This window comes from Ptiloglossa arizonensis, chromosome 2 (genome assembly GCF_051014685.1).
Source record: "Ptiloglossa arizonensis isolate GNS036 chromosome 2, iyPtiAriz1_principal, whole genome shotgun sequence".
NCBI lineage: Eukaryota > Metazoa > Arthropoda > Insecta > Hymenoptera > Colletidae > Ptiloglossa > Ptiloglossa arizonensis.
In genome coordinates, this window is record NC_135049.1 from 32077758 (window position 1) to 32100303 (window position 22546).

The window sequence follows — 22546 nt, forward strand, 5'->3', positions numbered from 1 at the left end:
TACAATTAACACGTGAATATGTACATAATCGGTAGACTCGTTCCACCGCGGTTCGAACGCGTAGCGCTTTGCCGCCAGCGGTCGATTCGAGCTCGTTCGGACCCAATCTCGATTGTATCGAACGAACCCGTTCTTCTCGAGTTTGTTACTTCTGCGATAGGTCCGCTCTCGATTCGAGTTTTCGTTCGGTCTCGTCGCTGGTGTTCGACGTCACCTCGTACATTTTCATGTTCTCCGTGCAAAGTTGGGCACCGCATTCGGAGCACTGAAACTCGTTCGTCGCCGTAAAGTGGGCCTTGAGGCAGTAATAACAGAAGACGTGCCGGCAACCTGCGTGCGCAGGCATGATGGGAGTGTCGTTGCAGTAGGGGCATTTCGTCGTGGAATCCATGATCGGGAACGATATCAACGCGACGCTGCGCTTTTTCCTCGATGCGAGCTTTCGTAGCGCGTGTTTCAAGTAATGGAAGTTGATCATGGGCAACCCGGTGGTGAACAATTCCATCAAACCGTGCCAGAGGAGTTCCCTGGTCATGTACGAGTAGCCGATGTTTCTCGGCTTGTGAGTGGTCGTGGAACGGCTCGCGATACCGAGAAAATATTCCACGATTCGCGGTTGCGTTCCGCGGTGCAAGAAGACCAACAAATTTACGAATTCGAGAAACTTGACGAGGTACGCGACGCGATCGAAGATCGTGGTCAATTTTTCGATTCTCGCGCTGTCCAAGAGCCTGTCGCGAACGTAGCCCGGGCCGACGGTCAAAATCAAATACCAAATGGACTTTGCACGGGTAAGGCGCTCGTAATGCAAATTGAGCAGTTGCTGACCGAAGGTCGATTTCCCGGTACGCAACGAGAAACTCCACACGAAAGCCTTGAGAAGCGCGTCGATCTCCGGCTGCCATCGATCGATCCTTTCCACCGGTTGATAATCCGTGATCTTCTTCACTTGATTCCTGAGCACCTTGTAGATTTCCTCGTCCAGCTGCGCGGCGTCGATCTGGTTGATCCGCGACACGTAAGGGGACGCCGGCATCGCTTTCCGTTCACTGAAAGAAACAATGCGCGTTTAATGACGGATTTTCGGCGAGTTTATCGAACGTCGCGTTTCGAAATCGTATGCCGTATCTCTCTCGATCTATCTTTCGATCGAACGTTATCCAATTTCGTTTCAATAACAGCGTTTCGTCTCTGTCTCGCGTTTTACACATTTCGGTAAGCATCGCGATATTCTAACCTTTCGCGTTCGTTGCAAAAACAAGAATGTCGTTTCTCGCGTGTACTTGCGTTTTGGAAGGTCGATTGCGCACGATTCGCAGTTCGCGATTCGTCGACGAACGTCGAACGACCGGTGCGTCTTCGATCGGCCTCGAATCTGGAGATAACGAACAAACACTGTACGAGGAAGCGAGGTTAGGAAGTCAACGCGATTCGACGCTCGGGTAGACTCGGCTTCGATGACTTTGATTCGTTCCGTTTGAGGGGAATACGGCACGGTAAACACCGTCCCCTTCTGTTTCGCACGAGCTATCGGTGTTGCGCGACCAATACGCTAGATGGTGGTAAACTACAGCAGCGCGACCGTGGAAGCTTAGCGTCGTTTGTAACGCAGGATCGCTAATCCCACCGTTCGATACAGGTAACCTGATAAAACAGTCCACGCGAACCGCTATGAAGTAGCGAATACGTATTACTTCTTAGGAAAAAGCATTGCCTGCAACGTGTATTTTATACTTTGTCTCGTGAAAAACTACTCCTATAGTAGAGACAGTAACGACATCTACGGCAAAACGCCCAAGTTTGTAGAGAAATAGTTCGAGTTCTTTGTCGCCAGATGACGACGCGAGTCCTACAATTGCTTTTAAATGGATCAATATTAATTTTTATTTAAATAAATGCGTGATGTAACTCTCCGTGAAACTTGAATTGGATTGATTTTAGCTAGAAAACTCTTAGGTTTTAGACGATTTTACACGATCGCAAACATAATATAAAGACGCGTGACAAAAGACTAAATGACAATGCTCTAAAATGTATATGAAATTTGACGTATATCTAATAATTATGAATTATTATTCAATAAATATTTTATGTTACTATACTCGAGAATATACCAATATTATTATTGTAACTATTGCGATATTAAAATTATTTTCGCAGCACAGATGTAGACGACCTAATGGCGCCATCTCATAACGAAGTACCCAAGTTTGTAGAGAAATAATTCCATTTCCTCGCCGCTAGATGACGACACGAGTTCCAAATTATACTACAAAATACATTTGGGAATATAGTTTGGTCTATTCGTCCCTAGATGGCGAACCGTTCACTGCCCACTTTCTTAAGGATTAATAGATTATACACAAGTGCACTTATAAAATGGATTCGCTACACATAACCTGTACAGTGACTCGAGTCGATATGAAATAACAATGTTGTATCAACGAATCCATGGAGTTAACATTTTTACATATATTAAAAATTCCTGGAATACATTATTAGTGATTAAACGTATGTCATGATTGAAGCATTAATATTTCACAGTTTTTCGTGTAAATTGTTAAAAGAGGCTACAAATATTGAATCGTAAAATACAGTCATCGATAATAGAGATGTGATTTATACAATAACTACACAATTATAAGATTATGAATTGTAAATTTCGTATACTGCGATTTGTACAAAGTACATACAATGTACGATACCGTTAGACTATTGATCGTTAATTCGGACAAATATTTATGCAAGGTTATACAATATCGTGTTTTAAGAACATTCTTGTTGTATTCCTTTGTATCTATAGTTGACTTATTTCAATAAATTGCGATAAAACGATAAATATATTTAACACAGAGTGCAATTCCTTGCCTTGATTAGCACGAAAGGCAATGTAACGTCGAGACAATGCCTTCAAAGTGTAAACAAACTTGGCAGATCTCCTCGTTTGTCGTGTTCTCCATGAGAAGGAATCAAAATCGTGAATAAATTTTTCAAATTGTTAGGTTTTTAACAGTTTGTATTGGGAAAACACGACTTAGAAGGTATCTCAAATTTGTTTATACGAAGGCAAATCGCTAACATCGGACTAACCAGTGCACAGACGTAATGTACAGTGAAACGATACAAGAATCGTTTACGTTCAAACAATGGCTAGAACTATAATGTCAAATCATAAATTGTGTAAATTTAAATAGCATGATTTTCGAGGTCTGAACAATCTTGTAGAATCGTTGCAAGGAAAAATTTCCAACTTGTTTGCGCCCAAGGTGGATACTAAATTTTTTAAAATTTGTTGGAATCGCACAGAGGTTTTAAAATGTCGAGAGAAGAAATTGTAGAACTTTAAAGGAAAATAATATATAGGTCATAGGTAATGGATTTAGGAAACATAATGTTTAAATAATAACGCTCAATTGTTACTTAGCTGCATTTTATTAAAATAATGGTAACGTAATACAATAAAGTCGAGTAAAATTTGTTCTTAGTAGTTAACGCACAATGTATAAAATATGTAAGGTAGAAGTATAAACGTATATGCAAAAGTAGAATCGAATAAAAAAATATTGATCACATTGAAATTACAAAGTCTAAACCAAAATGCAGCAAGTAGCCATCATTGATGTATGTTTACGACGGAAAAAGTTTTTTCACTTCACAAATGTTCTAGTTACAAGTTACTATTTAAAATAAATATTAATTTCGCAACACTGTAACCGGTCCTCCTGCAAGTTGAGATCTGACAAAACTGTAGCCATCCAGCGGTCACGCGCATTAACTAAAATAGCCCCTGAATGTATGCAGCTTTTGTTGTGTCTATATTTTTCATTATATCGAAGATTTAAAAAATTTGTCCGAATTGTGACTAACAACTGTTTTTATAAGCGTTATATTCTTTTTAGCAACAATTTTCGAAGATATTGTATAACAAAAGTCTTCCGTTACTGCCGAGTGTTTATCTAAGGATAGTATCGCAGCCTTGAAGAACAACGATGTAAGAACAGATCAAAGTTGGAATACTTTAGTAATTTTAATTAAAATATTCCAAGCCTCGTTCTAATATCTTTTTATTTCTCTCATAATTTAGATTCGCATAAAGGAAAAGAGGAAAGTAAAAAAAGATGTTGAAATTAATTAATCGAAATACATTAGAGGTGTATACACATTCTTACATCGCGTTTAAATATTTAAAGTTTCGTACACGTTTAATTTACGCGCAAAGTTAATCGTACATCGAGTCTTTGTTACTATTTTTTAAATACGTATTATTTCGAATTTTTGACAGAACGTTCTTCGCAATGCAATGTTAAACGCTACGGTTCAGGTCGCTGTATCACGCGATCGGATGCACAGTGACTCTGCGGTTTTTGTTTTTTGCTTTATTCGTCCGATAGTTAATGACTCGTTAACATCGTAATATCGCGTAGTCACCGAATCAATATCGAATTATATCGCGAAATAAATCGATTACGTTTACGTTTAAATAAACGTCGCGCCGTTGTAGCAACGCCATCTAGCGTTCGAACGACGCGACAACTAGAAGCTTCTCGCGAAGGAGAAGGGGATGTGTTTGTCTTGCCGTATTCCCCTCAAGCGGAATGAATTAATGCCTCTCGGTGTACGAAGCGGAGGAGGCATCGCACACGCAGCTTCGATTTCGAATATCGGGATTCCCGCAGTGAAGGAATCGCAGTCGCGGGGCGCGCGCGCGCGACTGCCCTCTGTTAGCGTTCCCTCGGAAATCACGTGGAAAAAGGAGCGGATTAGAGTCGCACAGGGCCGCAGAGAGAAGCAAACAAGAGGAAAAGAGTAGTCGGTCGGTGGACGGGTGTCGATCGTTGTCAGTCGTGGTCGGCAGAGTTCGCGTAGTGGCGAATACGAGCGAGCGAGCGAGCGAGCGAACGAGCGAGCGTGCGGTTTGAGGTTAGCTCGAGAGACAGCTGTCGGAGCGAGCGCGACCGAACTCGAGACTCTCGAGCCCGCGTCCTATCGCGTTTCGGGCTCCATGTTGCCGCTGGTGGAATGACGTCATCGAGTGTTGGTGCTTCGGCAGTGGGCTCCTTTCTCACCCGTTCTATCAAAGTTCTCCGATCATGTTTTCGTGATAAATTTTGAAGTTCTTTTTGGTGCGGCAGACGGTGAACTCTGTGAAGTCGGCGATTCGCGGTCGCCGATACGCGCTACCGTGCTCGGCTGCCACGCATCTACCACCCGAGGTGAGTACTCCAAATTATATAATGTCCCCGTCTTTTTTTCCCGTGAAACGCGAGCCCACGACCTCTCGGACCATCGATCCGCCAACTGACAGGTTAACCTCCGATCCGTCCGTTCGCTGTACGCTGTCTCTTATCGTCTTCGTTTCCCTGTCCCACGTTTCTTCCGTTCGGTGGAAAGGTTCGACGAGTCGGTGGCTCTCGCGTTCTTTCCAAATTTTTATCGTTTTTGCCCGCTCTCCCCCGGATCGCCGAAGAAAACCAATTAATTCGTCGCGTATAACCTCTTATGGTGTCCCCGTCGCGAGCACGCATTGCCTTAAAGCGCATTACCAGTCGACCGCGTTACACGCGTTATTTTCGTGTCGGCCACTTGTTCGCGACCACCGATCGCTTCTCTCGTTCATCCGTCACCGGAAGGGTCTCTTTATTTCGGACAGCGGACTAACCGGCAACGATTTACGTTACGGCGTATCTCGTCAATCTTCGCCGGTCGCGATCGATATCGAAAGCCCTTCTATTTTCCTTCTCGTGTCGTTAACCTTTCCGTTGGTCGTCGTCGTCGATCCGCAAAATCTGATCGCAACCTTCTCCGAATTTTTTTTCCGCCTCTCTCCCGTCCTCGTAGATCGTTCGCGGATACTTTTCTCTTTCGCAGGATCGCGATCCGTATCGTTCCGTATTTTCGTTCGAAGGTGTTCATCGACGCGCTTTTTAACGTTTCATTGTCATCGCGTTACAAACGGTACGCGATCGACAGGGTCGCGCGTGTCGCGTACGTTTCGCGTATTCGATCGAAAATAAATACGGAATTTCTTTTTGCTCAGCGCGTCACCGAACGGCACGTGTCACCTTTTCGGAGAACGAGTACGAGAGCCATGGGTCGGTCCGCCTTTTCTTTTTTTTTTTTTGTCGAAGGAACCGATTTTTTCCCCGAAGCTTCGTCATTGTCCGAATAATCCTGCTTCTCGAAGCTCGAAGGACACCGATTTCCAAACACTGTCCACCGCGTACGCGGTTTCAATGGAAACTGGGCGTGGCGTGCAAAAATTTCGTAGCGGCGTGTATTTTTACAAGCGTTCCTTCCCTCCGGGTCGTTATTTCGGAGCAGAGAGAGAAAGAGAGAGAGCGAGAGAGGAACATTCGCGTGGTTCGCGATCGCAGGGTTCTCGTCGGGCACCGGTGCTCGAACGTAGGGGGAAAATTTGCGGCAATGGATGCCGTGGCACGCTGCGAACTATACAGGGTGGTCTAGAGATATTTGCTCGAACCGTGCAAATATATTCCGTCGAACGCAAAAACGCAAAGTTCGATTCTTCCAGTTGGAAGCGGACTGTCGTAAAGTTCGAAGGCTTCGCAATCGCGTGCGCCTTTTATTTAGAAAGTATTCGCGCGTCTTTCGTTTCTCGAATTTCTTTTTTTTTCAAAGAAACGTTTCGCCCGTATCGTTCGTTCGCGTCGAACGGTTGTTTACGAAGCTTACGACGACCGTGTACGTACTCTCCGATCGTTTACGATGCTTACGTCGCGAGAAAGGGAGAATTGCTCTAGCGACGAAAGTCGCGGCACGTGTCTGGCTTCGTTTCGTCGCGTCGCGTCGCGTCGCGCACTCGTCACCCCCTCGTGCGTATTCGTTGGTATTAAACCCCGGTAATATTTTTCAACGATTTTATTCGTCTCGGATCGATGAAATATTCTATCCGAATTAACACCGAATTCGAATCGGTGGCTATCGGTGTTTTCCTCTCGGCGTATCGAAAATGATCGCGGATTCTGTCCCAGGTTGTTCGTTCCTTTCGAGCGACTACGGAGAGGAAAGAAACGCGAACGAGGAAGCGCGATTCGCGTATCGATTGCAATCCACCGATATCTCGGTTCCTCGTTTGCCGCGCTCTTGGCTCCGACCTTAATTTATGGGCCGTGCCGTGCGGTGCCGTTGACGCGGAAGACTCGTTCGTGCAAGCTTTTCACCGTTGTCGCTTTTCACCCTCAGCGTTATTTATCGGCGCGCGTATATCCGTTCGCCGGGACTGCTATCCGCGAAACTCGTCTCGGTACGGTATTACGATGCGATTTAGGGTTTCGATAACTCACCGACTCCGTACCCCGTTTCCCGTTACGTGTCGCACCGCGCGGCGTACGAACCTTCTTCTCCTCGCGATCGCGCGCCGCCGCGAAACTTCGTTTCGTATTTCCTCGTAATCTCGTCCACGCGCGTTTCTCGAGTCGCGAGCGAGCGACTTTCGGTCGCGTTAACGTGCCTCGTTCGGTTATTTATCGGTAGCGGTTTCGTCGCGACGTCGAAACCCTCGCGCGCGTTCACGATCGGGGGACCGAGCCGGCGGCCGGCCGGACGATTAATTAATATTTCCCGTTTTGGTCGGCTGTCCGGTTTCGCGAATCGAACTCGATGGACGGTCTGCGCGGTACAAATTACCTCGGAACGATTCACTCCGTCGACCGCGAGACAATCGACCACCTTTTCGCGCTCTGCTCTCCGGTATCGCGAGTCCGCTTCTTCTATTCCTTCGACCTTCGAAAATTTATTCCTATTGTTCGGTAACTCGAAGCAACGCCGTTCGTGCTCCTAAACTCGTCTCGCGTTTCCGCGAATTTAACCCGCAGCTGCGGAAAAATTGGTCCCCGTAACGGTTCTCTCGTTATCGGTTATTTTTACGATCGTTGACGCAACATCGCGTCTCGATCTTCGGTACGGTCCGCGGAGAAAATATGGAAAACTTCTCGGGCGAATACGAACGGTACGTTTCGATCACCGAAGTTTCTTGAAAATAAATACCGAGAAAAATATTACCGATATCGTCGATATCCGCAAAAGCGGTTTACTCGGACCGAACCTCCAAAGATCCAGGTCCTCGTCTTCTCCTACCTAAACGCGTATCCGGTGTTCGCGTCTTTGATTTACGAGTTCGAGTCTGTCGCCTCCGTCGCGTGAACTGCTCCGCGAGGAACAGAAACGCGTGGCCGTAAAACGATCGCCGACCGTCGGCTGACTTATCGTTAAACGGCGTTAACGGGCTGGTAACGCGCGATTGGTTTCGCGATCGCGCACGCCGCTCGATCGATCACCTGTTACTCGTTAGCGGATATCGTCGCTCGGGGATCTCTGCGATTTGCCGATTCGAGTCGATTTCTTCCGTTCGCTTCGGCTAGTGTTCGCGCGCGTTCCCATTGTTCCCAGTTCCTCGGTTCCAGTTTCGTTCGGCGAAAACGAGCGAACCTGGTACCCGTTCCGCAACGCGGACATCTCGAGTCATCGATACGGAGCCATCGTCGCCGCGAATTCGAGTAAACGCTCGCGTGCTTCACCGAAAATCTTGAAAAGTCGAGCACCACTCGCCGAGGTGGAAAAAAAAAGAAAAAAAGTCATCGGAGGATTAATTTCTTTGCCAACGCTTCGGGTATCGCGGTTTCGACCGTGTATCGTTGCAACTTGGAACGCGACTCCCGGAAAAGCTCTTTAAACAATTTTACGCGCTGTTGACTTCTCGCCGATACTTTTGCAACCGAGTTACGGTATCAAAGGTAGGAAGCGTAAACGATACTCGAAGTTTTTGTTCGGCCGTAGCGTGCTGCCATCTCGCGTTTTCGCGTTACTCCGTATCGTGTGACCCCGCGGAACGGGGTCACGTGTACACCTAGCCGCTTCCTGAGGTTTTATCGCGTACGGCCGACTATCGAAACGCAATTCCATTCGCTTCGGTAACGAGCGACGGAATTAGCGAGGCATTGATCGCTGGTTGCTCGGCGGAAGGTATCGTTTGGTCGAATCGATCGCGTGGGTTTTGTTCGTTCGGTGGTCGGTGGTCGGTGGTCGGTCGTCGTCGGGTAACGACGAAACGGTAGAGGAGTAGTTTTTCGCGGGATCGAGTCGTCCGATCGGGGACCGGTCGCGGTTGGAAAAGTAACGGACGGTTATCGTCCGTGAGTTATCGCGAGGACGGTCGTTTCATTGTTGACCGAGAGACGAAACGGTCGGGAAAGTCAAGTTTCGCTCCGGCGGGGTAGGTGGTGGCGCGAGGCGTGGCGAAGTATTGATCGTCGCTGCGATTTCCCTTCCTTCTCCACCCCCGACGAACGTCATCCACCGTTCCGAACCCTCTCGCTCTCTCGGTCGTGGCACCTTCTTCACCCTTCGGCTCGGCCCTCCGCTACCGCTATCGCTGCTACTTTCACCTCCGTACCCACCTTCGCTATTGCCACCGGTATTCACCCTCCGGTCCGGCCAACGAATCCGCGGCTGTGCTTTCTCTCCTGTACTCTCCTCTTCTCTCTTCGCGCACCACGCGGTCTTTTAACTTCTCGCTTCCCCTTCGGTCTTCCCTTATTTTGCCCTCTTCTCGAAACTAGCGCTACGCGTTGCGCGCCCGTTCTCGCGAGCACCACCGATTCGCATTTAGGACCCGCCGTTGGACATTTTTCTTCAACGACCGACACCCTTTCTTCTCACCGGAACTGTATCGCGATATCGCCGCGCTGTACACACCGTTCGCGAAATTGCACGCGAATCGGTCAGCGCCCCTTTGCGCGCGACGTTCCCATCGGGGGGTTTATTTTTTTTTTTTTTAATTTTTTTTCTTCATCGAAACAACGCGAATTTTTATCGAAAATGGATCGCCCTCCGTTGGGTTTCGTACGGTCGCGTTCGCCGCGAGCCGTGGTTAAATTTCAAACGACCCTCGCCGAGGGCGAGAGCCACGCGCGCAGTTACCTCGAAACCTTTTTCGTTCGGGCGTCGTTCGCAGCTTCGACGACGAGTTACCTCGCAGACGTCGCGTTCGATCAACCACCGTAGAATTTTTTGTCGCGTTTCGCGGGGTCCTACGACCGCGCTTTCTTTTTTCCACGATCGGTCTTCGACTTCCGCCGGAAATTAAATACTTCCAGACGATCGCGTTCGCTCGTTCGCTCGCGTCTTCCCGGTCGACGTTTCGGCATCGTTCTGATAATTCGATCCGTTCAACGGGGGTTGCTCCGGCCGTTATACGCGCACGAATAATGCCCGTATACAGGATCTTGCAACATTTCTGTAGGTCCGCGTTAACGTTTCCTCGATGTTTCATCGTTGCGGCGAAAACGATGACTCGCTCGACGTCAATTACGCGCCCGCCGGTTTCGAATATCGCGAACGACAAGGAAGCGCGAAGAGGGAAAACCACCGGCCAAAATTCGAAAATCGCGAACCATCCCGGTATCCGGGCTAATTGACACCCGACTAGCCTATCACGTTTTTCCTGCCCACCTTGCCCATTGAATCAAGTTCCGTCCCGGAGATGGAGATTTATGCGCGCTCGAAAGAAACCGGGGAAGAAAGGGAAGAACGAGAACGGTGGAGCCCGCGATACCGAGACGAGGATACGGCTAACGGGAGAGACAACGTCCACGATATTCTTGCCAAAAGACTATAATCATTGCCGTGCAGTTATTCGAGCGATAGATCTCGAGGAAATTTAATCTCCATCGTAGTTTCGGCTCCGAAGGTTGATTCTAGTTTTCAATGGTGGCGCGAGCGCGAGTACGAGTGGGAGCGCAAGCGCGCGAGCGGGCTCGTGTCTCTTTGGGAATCTTTATTGCGAACACCGGCACCGACCATTGCGCATTATTGCCTCCGGCGGAAGAGTTCGGGGCCAGCCAGAATGTCTAATTAAACTTTTCCCTCGCGCTCGGTAAACAGTGGGAGCTTGCGCGAGTTCGGTCGTAGTAATTTGCACTTGGCCGAAATAGAATGCAAATAACGTTTCGGTGCTCGTTAAATTATCGCGAGACACGACTCGAGCTTGTTTATCGATTCGACGTTCTCGAACTTGCTCGCGCATCCGTGGCGTTTTCGTTGGAACGATTCGGGTCGAGGATCGTCGACTCGACCGGGAATTATTTCGACCTTACGGACCGTGAATTCCTTTCGAAGAAAAATGTGCACCGGAACGAATCGCATCAGCGACGAACAACGGCCGCGTTCGAATGGACTTTTCTCCGCTCGGCGGAGTAACTTGGGAGTAACGTGGCCGCGATAAATTAAGGGAGAGACTAATCGGGGAAGTTTTTTCAGTTACGCGTGCCGCGAAACTTGTTGCAAAATCCCGAAGAAATCTCTGTGGGAGTGGGAGAGTGTCGAGACCTACGTACCTACGTACCGTCGAGTTTCGCGTATTAAATTTGCCAGTAGCTGGCACGGTCCACACTTTGTCGCGTTACCGCTTCGAGATTCCGACCACGATTCCCATAAAAATTTCACGCTCGCTACCTTCGAGAGATTTCGCGTTTCTTTCTATATTTTCCACTCCGGTGTTTCTACGGGATACGTCCTCCGAGCTTCGAACTTCACCGATCGCGTTTTCGCGCGTTGCGAGAAACGTCGAAACCCGTTCGATGACTCGAACCCGCGAACAACGGATACAGGTGGGAGTATCGCGATAAAAGATCGGGCCGATGCAATTTGTAGGCGTTGAGCGCGAAAGTTGGTCCGTAAGTCATCGCGAGGGGACACCGTGGCAGGAAAGTTCCGAAGCGTTCGCGCGGGAGGATTCCTTTTGTCTCTTAGTCGCTCGCGAGCCACAACAAGCACCGTCCCCGCGTTTCGTGGCCTGACAGGTTGCAAACGACATCTTTCTTCGAGGTTTTATTATTATTCATACGAGGGACCTGTTCAGCGAAATTTGTCGGTTTACGAAGCGAGCTCGCGTTGCTCGGTGCAACCGTGTGATCGGAATTGCTAATACGCGAACCACGTCCCATTGAAAATTCTCGACGCGTGTTGGTATCGTGCGGGAAAACTTCAACGATACGCCGCGCCGCGTCGCGCGAACCTTCTCCGCGAGTTTTTCTCGGAAAAACGCAAAACTTTTATTTACTTGCCTCGGTTCCCCGATCGGCGTAGGTGTTCTCATTAAAATTTAATCGAACCTTCGCGGAAACGGGTCCCCTTCGGTATAATCGAAGCGCGAGCCTTGGTTGCGACGCTTTCGACGCTTTCGACGAGATCTCGACGCTTGGTAATCGATACCCCGTGCCGAGGGAAGCGGTACCGATCTTTCTTCCCGATATCCCGGTAATCGCGTCAATTTTATCATCGTCGATCCTTTTTTGCCGCTTCACCGAGCCGGGTTTACTCGGGTTCTCGGACAGGAAATTAACCGCTGTTTCCTTTCGCCTCTCTTTCACCCCTTACGCTTCCCCTCCCTCCGGCAGAGTGTCGTTTACCGAGCCATACGTCGCGCGATTGTTCGAATCGCTGCTGCATCTGTCGTTCCGAATTCGCAACCTACTTCCGATTGGCCGTGTAAACCGTCCCGAACACGGGATCAAACACGATCCATAAAAGTCCGTGAAGCTGGACGGACGTCAAAGTCCAAGGTAAAGAGAGTCAACTCTCGACTCTTTGCTTTTATCGCCAAAGACGCCCTCGGAGATTTTTCGTTCTCGGTTTTCCCTCGCCCGAGCTCGCCAATCCCTGATGTTCTTCTCATTTGTCCATTGCGCTAACTATCGCAGCGTTTTTCAAACTTTTCGGTCCAACTTCCGAGAAAAGGAAACCGGACTGCCCGGTTACATCGGTCCGGAGCGGTGACCCATCGAGAAATCCTTCCTCTTCGAGCAAGGCCAACCACCGAGACGGATATCGACGACGATTTTAATTTACGCGGGAGAAATCTACACGATTCTTGGTAAAAGTTTCTCGTATGGTCGCGAGTTGGTTCGATTTTGGACGACACGTCCACGATTCGAACGTTACCTCTTGCCGCTACTTTCATCCTCTCAGCATCGGTTTCTGATTTTATTTCACGGTGGTTCGATACGTTCGGTCGCTCCCATCCGACTCGACGATTTCGAAGAGCGTAAACACACTTCTCGAGGAGAGGAAACCGTTTCGCAGCCTGTTTACGAACTTTGTATTTAAATGTCCGGTGTCCCTCGGTGATATCGGTTGCGCGGTGTTTTTTCAGCGAGTAATCACGAGCCTCGGTTTCCACGGGACTTTTGTTGCGGCTTCGTCGTTATCCTTTTTCCGTGTCGCGCTACAATTGCATGCAAATTCAGCCCCGCGATCTGAATTTTCGCTTACGGATAGGCCCTTGCGCGCAATCGATCTTCGTTGTTCGTCCTCATGACGTTGTCTCTCTCGAGATCGACGGGGAAAAAAAAAGAGGGCGTTGACTCGCGCGCGAAACGCGTTTACTTTTTGCCGGTCCGGATTCCATCGACGCGATGCGGAAAAACCACGGAACGCGACAAGGGTTGCTAGTTTCCGAAAAACGTCGAGGCTTCGGATGGATTTCTGGAACGGGCCTCGGGTGTGAACCGTTCTTTCGTCGCGCGCTGCTGGCGACGAAACTGGCCCGCGGAATTGTCTTCCGGTACACTTTACTTTGTCGGTCTACGCGTCGTAACGTTCGCGAGAGAGGAGACCGACTCGCCGCTGTTTCTCGCCCCTTTCGACGACGGAGAATCGCTACGAGCGAGTGTGCGCGCGCCCAAAGACGCGAGCCGGTGAGCTCGCGCTCGCTGAGTAACGAGAGGGCCCTTGACGCGCGCCAATCTAAATAATTATCGTGGACCGGATAACTCGGTTCGAAAGGGTGCGTTTCTTTTCTCGAACCCGTCGCGCTGCCTCTCCTCGGATCGAAACCCCGCGATTCGTCGATTCGCGATCGCGTAGGATACACGAGAACGTCGCGGTCTTCGGATCTTTGCACAGCGATGAAAATTCGATTTACGTTTTCGCACGTACGAGCCGGTATCGCGAGGTTTCGATCTCGAGGCGCTGGATAATTAACTCGTCGGGAAGCACGGAGGAAATCATCCCCGGTGACAGCCTCCTTTAATCGCGTCGTCTTATCGGAACGCCACCGCCGTCGTTTACCCGCTGAATCTATACCTACGCCCTGGGTGACGTCTTAAAGGTGATATCCGGGACGCGGGGTCTCGTGTTCTTCGACTCTTTGCACCTTCGGGTTCCGGGTTCGGAGAACGTGGATCGAAGTTTGCGTGACTCGAACCGGTAGGGCCGATCCGGTCGTTTATAAGCCGGTGTAAAAATTGACGCTTCGAAGGCGGGAGTTATCGCGTCGATGTTGACCCGTTCGATCGGTACCGTTGCTGGAGGTTTCGACGTTTATCTCGAAGTATTGTCCGTTTCGAATTGGCGATCGATCGAGATCCCGTAGGAGGCGTCTTCGGTGCGTTTGGCACGTCGAAGCTCGACTCGGGGGATGGGATGTCTGTTTCAATTAGAGGATGCATCGGGACGACATCGCAGAAGGGCACCGCCGAGACTATACGTGGAAAGGACTCTCTCGAACCACTTGTCTCCCCATGGAGTAGCTCGTCGGAACCCCCTGTAACGACCGAAGAAAACCGCGCTCACGAAAACAACATCCCCTGTCTCTGTGGGGATGCACCGTTGGGGAGACGGTACGGGGGGTTGGAACTCGGGGTAAATCCTGCCAGTCAGGAAACAAACGGGAGTCTTCGCTCGATATACGTCTACTCGATGGAAGGGCGATGACGGTCCGGAGTACCCTTCTTCGTATATTTTTTTTTTTTCCCATAGAGAAACCAAAGCATCCCCCTTCCCCTTTTTTCTCCTAACCCGCGCCCACAATTATATGATTCCAGCGCTCGTTCGTCTCGAGTGTCTCGTTAATTATATTGTTTCGCCTTGACTTTTTCATTGCAGAGATCACCGGCGAGGGACATGGCACTGTTCGTGGCTTCCTGAATCGGTGAGTGGCTCGTAACCCCCTTTTTTTTTTTAATCTCGGGAAATCGTTGGTTCGTTAAGCCGCGCCGTATTATCCGGTGAGAATCGCGTAAACGCGATCGACCGTTCGATTTAGCGGAGTTACGAATACACCGTGCGTCGAAGTTTCCTCGGCTCGGTTACTCCGCGCAAATAATTAATTTCCGTGTTGGAAAGAAGTTACCTCGGAGAATCGACCGGGAACAGCGAATACTTGGAGATCGCGGGCAATTAAGGCTTCCCGCGACGATGCTCGAGCGATCGTTGATTTTTAAACGCGTTCGATCGAAGCTCGGTCCAAGTTCGCTGTTGCTTCAAGGTTGGAATATTCATCTCCCATCCGTAGCTAATCAACGTTATAATTTTGTTCGCTTCTCGAGCACGAAGAAGTTTACAATCAAATTACACGGGCGGCTGTCGGAAGCTACGCGGCACTGTAAAGCAAACGCGCCATCGTGATTAATTAAAACGCGGGCTCGTAGTAACGTCGCTCGTCGTCTAATTAATGCAGCTCATCCGAGACTCGATAAAAATCAAAGCGCTTTGTGGCTCGAGCGGGACAAACAATTGGTGCGACGGTCAATCGTATTTTCTTCCTCGTTGACTTCCCGGTTTTGCATCGTTTGTCGCGCTGTAATTCTCGTCGATTGTTTTCTCTCTTTTTTTTTTTTTTTTTCGTTCGTCCGTAAAGTATTCGCGACTCGTTCGTTCGGCGGAAGTAACGATTCGATCGTTGGCGAGAAATATCGAACCAAAATGGACGCTCGGTGATAAAAATGGAGCGAAGACGAGACCGTGGTCGAGGTTCGAAGAAAATTGGTTGCCGCGTTTCCGCGTGAGGCGCATGCGAACGAAGGGTGTTCCGGCTAATCGTGGCAAAATGTATCGTAACGAGGATGGACCATTAGCTGGGCTTTCTTTGATAGCGAGGTCGAGTCGCGCAAGCGCAACACTCGGTGTTGTAAACGTAATGGGGATGGTTATGGATTTTCGGGCTCTGCGACCTTCGCGTGTCGCATCCCACGCTTTTCCCGCTCCGGACATCATCCTTTGCACACTCGGCGTGTACCCGCTAGGGGGAGAATTATTTTTCAAAGTGGTTCGTGACCCGTTTAAAGACGGTGCATATTCCATTTTCGCGAAAAATCCTTCGATTTCCAATCGCGGACCGTGTCTCCGTCACGGAGGTGACGTTCGTTCGGTTCCCTACGCGCGCTCCTTTCGCGAACAATCTCGGGAACGGGGCGGTAAATATTTTATCAAAGGAGAGAAAAGCAGTTCGGCTTTAATATCCGCGTTTCATCGCGTGACCGAGTACAATCGTTCTGCGAGAAGTAACGGTTATTCCCGCCGGGAAATGTCAGCGACTTTTGAGCTTTACCTTCGACCAACAGAAGCGGCTGTTTAATCGTCTCGTTATCCTTTTCACGTATTCCTTCGCTCGGCTTCCTCCGGGAAGATAATTACACGGTTTTGGTCGTAAAAATTCTTCGTAACGGGGAACGGGAATACGAGAGCGGTAACGACGAAAATCGTTGAAGAATCGTGTCAACTTTTGTCGCGTACCGATCCACTTTTCGAAGCTCTCGTCCCGTTTTCCAAGATATTCCCGATTTATTTTCCGGACGAGAGGAAAGCGGTTTAGGTTACGGTCGGACATCGAAACTGGCTCGCTCTCGATCCGTACCAAAGCCTCTCGTTCCACGGTACGTTTCGGATGTAATTTCGAATCTAATTGGGCTTCGAGACCCGAGTCGAAGATGATTCGGATTCACCGCCCGACGATTAACGCTCCACCGCGGCTAAGAGAGCTCGATTTGGTTCCGAATCGCCGAAATCGAAGGCACCGCGAATCGATACGAAGTCCTTGAAAGCGGTCGTCGCTTCCGAGCGCGTGCAAGAAATGGGGGTGCAGAGGAGAAGATGCGAACGAGGCGCAGTTACGCACAGTGGACTGTTCACGATGAGCGAACGTGGACTTTCGAAAAGGTAATCCATCGGCACGGGTCTCCGAACGACGAGAAGAGACGAAAGAGAGACGAATGGATCATTTACAGCGAGCCGATCCGTCCAGTGACGTCCAGACAGGCGTGCCGATGAATCTGCTCGAAAATTACGCGTCTCGGTCCTCGATTGTCTCGTTTTAAACATCCCTTTGATGTTGGCAATTACAAATCTTTCCACGACGATCGGCCAACGGTCGAAAACAAATTCAACGCCAAGTCAATTGTCCGTAACGACTATTGGCCCGAGCGAACGTTATAGAACGACGTATGCACGTTTCGACGAATCCTCCGACTCTGCGTAAACGAGATTAGACGGTGAAATAGAAGCGATTGGAGACTCGTTCGCGACACGCTGCTCGCACAACGTAACTCGGATATTGGTACAAAGATATGTCTTTCGGGCTGGTCCGATCGCAACCGTGGCTCGATCACTGTCGGATGGGCTGACAATGGCACGGTGAATGGTACGCGTCCCGTGTAATTGCGGCCACGTGTCTATGCGTTGCAAGGGTATAAATGCATAGCCACGGTACGACTAGTTTCGTGATTACACCGATACCAATGGCGTACATCCATAACTGGTGGCTAGGTAGGTTGGTAGGTTGCTGGATAGATAGGTGGGTTGGTAGGTAGCTGGATGAGTAGTAGGTTGGTAGGTAGGTCGGTAGATGGTAGGTAGGCTGGTAGGTAGGTAGGTAGGTAGGCTGGTAGGTAGGTAGGTAGGTAGGCTGGTAGGTAGGTAGGTTGGTAGGAAGGTAGGTAGGTAGGTAGGTAGGTAGGTAGGTAGGAGTAGCAGCCGAGGATAATCTCGTGGTAGCTAGGCTGCGGTACTCTGCGGTACTGTATGCCGCCATCTTGCTTTATCGATTTCAACCCCTACTCCCGACTTCCTCTCTCGGGCCGCCGATTCCCTCGAGTTTCTTTTCTTCCTTCTCCCTTGTTCCTTGTCCGCGGCTTCTTTCCATCGTCTGCTTTCCTTTATCAACAACGATCGCTATCGTTTCCTTGTACAGAGTGTTTTTGAAAGGTTGTTCAAAACTTTGCAGGCTCGTAAAACTCGCTAAACCGAATAACATTTTTTGTTACTCGATGTAGTCTCGCTGATCAATCCTTTTAGAGTAAATGGTGATTTTCTTTCTCGATAACGCGAGTCGTCTGTCCGTGACTATTCACTGTTCACGGTAGGAAAACGGAGGACCGCGCGATAGTATAATATCGAGACGGGTTGAAACAATAGTCTTCGATTACCTTCTGTTTCCTTATCGTAGGGGAGATGTATGTTGAAATAGAAAATCGTTCGAACACGTCTCGTATACGTGGGAGAGACAATTTACCGCGTTTTGAAAAAGTCGGAAAAATTGTCGATACGGACCAATTAGAATCGTTACGAATTACTTTGATAAATGTAACGTTAATCCACCGTGCGCCGAGCTTTCGAATCGACGGGCAAGGCATGCACGAAGTAATTAACGCGACGATTCGTTATCCTTCGAAATTCCCTAGATTTCGCACGCACACGATCTGGCTGGAAAACAATATTTCCTATTAACGCCCAACCGATTTAACGTCAGATTTGACACGCGTCGAAGGAATGTTTCGAAACGATGGAAATTAACGTCTATACGGTATTTCAATAGGGGACAACGAAATCGATCGATCGAGATTAGATCGACGCGATGATCGAACAAACGTTCGATACGACGCGTTTCGTTCCAATTTATGAAATAATTGGCAAGTCGCTATCGATCGGTATAATCTCCCGTAGCTTTCGATCTCTCCGTTCCACGCTCCCGACTGTTTCGTTTCACGGTAGTTACTTTTGGACGTTTTTCGATCAAACAGTTTGCTCGCTTGTCCACCGTCTTTTGACGAGTCTATCGAAATTTCACTAAAACCTTTTTCGGTGACAATTAACTGCAAACGAGTACCAACTGCTACGCGGGATGGAAGCAGACGGGTAAGAATTGGGGTTCGTGCCTCACCGAGGGAGTGTTTATTAATTAATGAAGCGCGCGATGCATGACTTGAATCGCAAATAACTCGCCACCGACCCTCCGATGGTTACAAGATAGACTGTCACACGACGGGTACGGTGGAACGTTTCATAAAATACGAAACTTTGTAACCAGCGCGAGAAATGAGAATTCCGAAGACAAGAAATCTTCGGCTCGCGCGGTAGAGTCTATAAATTACCTTGGTAGATCTTTGAACGAAACGTTCGCTCGACGTTAATCCCTTCGTTTTATCGCGACGGATTTCGTCCATCCACGAGACCGACGTCGGAACGATTGCAACCGCTGGATGTACTCGAGACGGCGCAGACATTCGTTTTAATTCCGGTTGGAAAATCGGGGGTGGACAGAAGCGGAGGTTCTCGCTCTGTAAATGTAGCATAAATTGAGCCCGACCGGACTCGGGTTTCCCTCGGGCGTGTAACACGGTAAGCTTCTTATTGTTAGTCCAGCGCGGTCCGGCACGGGTATGGTCGCGGGTTTTCGGTCGCAGTGGTTTGGGGTTCGAAGCGAAGGGGTTGAAACGTCGTTCCGAGATTAGACAACGGTTATCTACCGCGGTAATTTCACCGATTGGTCGGAGAACAAAATTACGTCACCTTCGAGTGAATCGAGACAAGACACGATTCCACCTTTGCGGTGAGTCGAGGAAATTTCTGGAATACGATATCTTTCTCTGTTCTTAAATCAACGAAACACGTTCGATTCATCACGGTGCCGAATATTCGCGAAAAGCGATATCGAGCACGGCGGGTTTCTTCTTCGCGGTATGGATCTTTGCCCACTGCTCTCCAAGCGTCATCGACGCGCGTTTCTTGCCAGGACAATCGTCCGTCAGCCGTTCCTTTGTACCTCGCTACGTACGATTGCGAGTAGGGAGTACGAGAAATCGGATACACGCGGATCTCGAAACGTTTCATCGAGAAAAGCCGTCTCTATTTGTTCGACCATCCGCGACGAAGATTTCGAAAGCTCTTCCGAAGCGTACGCGAGAATGTCGATTCTGGTCCGCGGTTGGATCGGTAACACTTAGAGGCGAACAAATAGAAAACGTGGAAGAGCTGGCATATGCCGAGCTCGACCAAAGGAGGCACAAGGAATGCCCTGGCGTTCCCTGAAACTCGCAGAATAACGCGTGTCGACGTCAGGGATCGTTAGCAACGGTATGCAGTCGCGATAATAAACAGAATCTCCGTCGAAACGGTATTTGGAAGTACTGTCGGCGTTCTCGCCTATAATAACCGGCAGGTAGTCCTAATAAACGTCCACGAAGCATTCTAACGAACGCGCGCAAATTGGAGTTGCGGTGGTTTTGGGTGCGCGGTGTTCCCCGCTTGTAACCAATTCAATTCGGTCTCCTCGGTTGCGTACATCCGAGGAAGATACCACGCTATTCACCGTTACCCCTATCGGTAGGGTTTACAAGCTTGTTCGAAACATTTTTCGATATCTTTCGTCACTTGAGAGTCGTACGGTCGCAAATAAAACGGGTGACTCTGATCCAAGGGGTGGTTTTTCAAAAATGAAATGTAACAGCGACGAAAGTACGAGAGATAGTTTTTCGGTCGAACCGACGATCATTTGCGCAAAGTTTCTCGAGTATCGAAGCCGTTACTCGAGGGCCAAGACGCCCGCTCGTTAATGCTACGGGATCGAGGAACGGTCGGAAAATTCGTGTATACACTTTCGCGTGCATACCGGCTATGTTCTGAATATTTGAACAGTAACTAGGGACTGGGAAGAGAGCCGTGCTAGAGCGCGCATCGTTGTCACAGCTGTCGGGCGTAATTTCCAGTCTGACGCGAGTTTAACTTGCTAATTCGACAGACGCGTGAGCGCTCCGCCGAAAATGTCGGCCGAAACGATGTTCCCATTATTTCGGCCGATTCTCGCTCGCCTGTTTAACGAGGAATCTGTAAGCGTTGGTAGGGAGCATCGCGAAGTTTCACGGTGGTCGGAAACTTCTCGTCGAGCGAGATATTTCTACGCGGAGGAGCAAAGAAATCGAAGGCGAATACGCTTTCGATAACCGCGGTCGTAAAATTCGGTGTTCCAACTAGCGGGCAAAGGATCGCGTTAAAGGCAAACACGTTGCTTAACCATTCCTCTTCTCGGGGAGGAGATAGCGCGAGCGAGGAAGCGAGTATAAGGAGAGGCGAGTTTCCTTTCGCAAAAGTAGGAAATCTCATTTAGTCGAATGATCGTGAGAGCGAGTCGTGGGCGTTCGATGTCTCTCGTTTAAGAGCACGCTTTCAACCTATTTCGTCCGATTCTGGCGCGAGTTGGTAAACTCGAAACGTTCGCGGCGTAACGAGTGGGTCGTTTGTCGGTGCACGGGAACAAAAAGAATTCCAGTTTCCGGGTGAATTCGTGATCGAAGAGAATTTACCTCGAATCGACGTTATCCGCGAAATTTATTTAGGTTTTGACCGGTCGATCGTGTCCGTTGATCGGTCATCGTCTCGGCGCCGCGTTCGAGGACGTGTGACGTACGTTCGACCCCCTTCGCACAGAAGGGCGAAACACGCTTCAAAGAAGTTATTTTAGGAACAGGAAGGTGGCTGGCCGGCCGCACATCCGCGCGCTCGACCACCACCGTTAACGCTTTTCCACCCCCTGGTTTCGACTCCGATACTCGTCCCTCCGGTGTCCCAACGCGAATCTATAATTTACCGCGATGTACGCGCGAATTCTTTCGCGAGAAATGGAAACGGCGACGACATTTGGCACGCGGGAATTCCCGGCGATGCCCTAAATGGATTCCCATAAAGCGTGGGGCGCGGAGCGAGGACGTCGGGGCAAATACAAACCGATCGATAGACCACGCCGAAACCGGACCGAAACGCCGATCGATTCTCGTGAATCGTCGATCGGCCGTTTTTCGTTTCGCTCGTTGTACTCCTGCGTTCCTAGATGCGCGGAAAAAGTCCAAGATCGCAGCTCCGTCGACCTCGAAACCTCCGGTACGAAGGTGCGCTCGCGTTCATCCAACTGTAACGAACGAAACGGCATCGAGCGAATCGCATCGAACGTTCGACGATCGTCTCTCACGAGCGACCGTATCGAAAACAAGAGAAAGTCGAACGTTCGCGAAGCGGTTCCAGAAAAACAGAGATTACTCGAGATTTTTCTTTTCCGGACGAATCGTGTACTTTTTCGGTCGAAATTTTGACAAAGAAATACCGCGACGATTCGGCGTTAAATTCGGAAGAAGATCGCGCCGGGCGCGAATTCTCTTTGATGTAGAACCGGCGCAAATTGGAACGTTACCGAATGCGACGAATGCATTCGTTCGACATCGTTCCCTAACTGTAAACGCACCTTTAACTGTTTTCTGGAGGCGAGTCGCGGCTTCCGCGGTGAAAATAGCGGTTAAACCGCGAGTTCAAAGGCAAACGCCGCGGCGCAGTGGCGGCGGCGGCGCAGGCTTCGACGAAACTTCTCGCGATTCCCGCGAAACGCATCGCTGCCCGCGCTTAATTAACTTTAATTACATAATCCGCAGCGGTCGAGAATTACTCTTTCGCCGAGATTAAGAGAACCGAGATTAACCCAGACCGG

The 22546-nt window shown here is 49.4% G+C and overlaps 2 protein-coding genes across 5 annotated transcripts in view; one reads left to right on the forward strand and one right to left on the reverse strand.

Annotated features, from left to right (window-relative positions):
* Positions 1 to 8: 8 nt before the first annotated feature.
* On the reverse strand, positions 9 to 1546 carry Pex2 (peroxisomal biogenesis factor 2). 3 transcript variants are annotated; one of them, XM_076305023.1, is made up of 2 exons: positions 1284 to 1546; positions 9 to 1049 (listed from the first exon to the last, which is right to left on the reverse strand). In XM_076305023.1, the coding sequence occupies exon 2, from the start codon at positions 1034 to 1036 to the stop codon at positions 146 to 148; it is 891 nt and encodes a 296-aa protein (XP_076161138.1). In that variant the 5' UTR covers positions 1037 to 1049; positions 1284 to 1546; the 3' UTR covers positions 9 to 145. The 3 variants fall into 3 exon arrangements, with proteins under 3 accessions (XP_076161138.1, XP_076161135.1, XP_076161136.1); XM_076305020.1 differs by having other exon boundaries at positions 1238 to 1544; XM_076305021.1 differs by having other exon boundaries at positions 1288 to 1541.
* LOC143143605 (uncharacterized) overlaps positions 9 to 22546 on the forward strand; it is an 85318-nt gene continuing 62780 nt past the window's right edge. The window contains exons 1-3 of one of the 2 annotated variants that reach the window (XM_076305025.1): positions 9 to 1639; positions 2161 to 5213; positions 14905 to 14950. The gene's annotated coding sequence lies outside the window, so the exon portion shown is untranslated. Of the gene's footprint in view, positions 1640 to 2160; positions 5214 to 14904; positions 14951 to 22546 lie in introns of those variants that run through there. The other variant, XM_076305026.1, reaches the window with a different exon arrangement.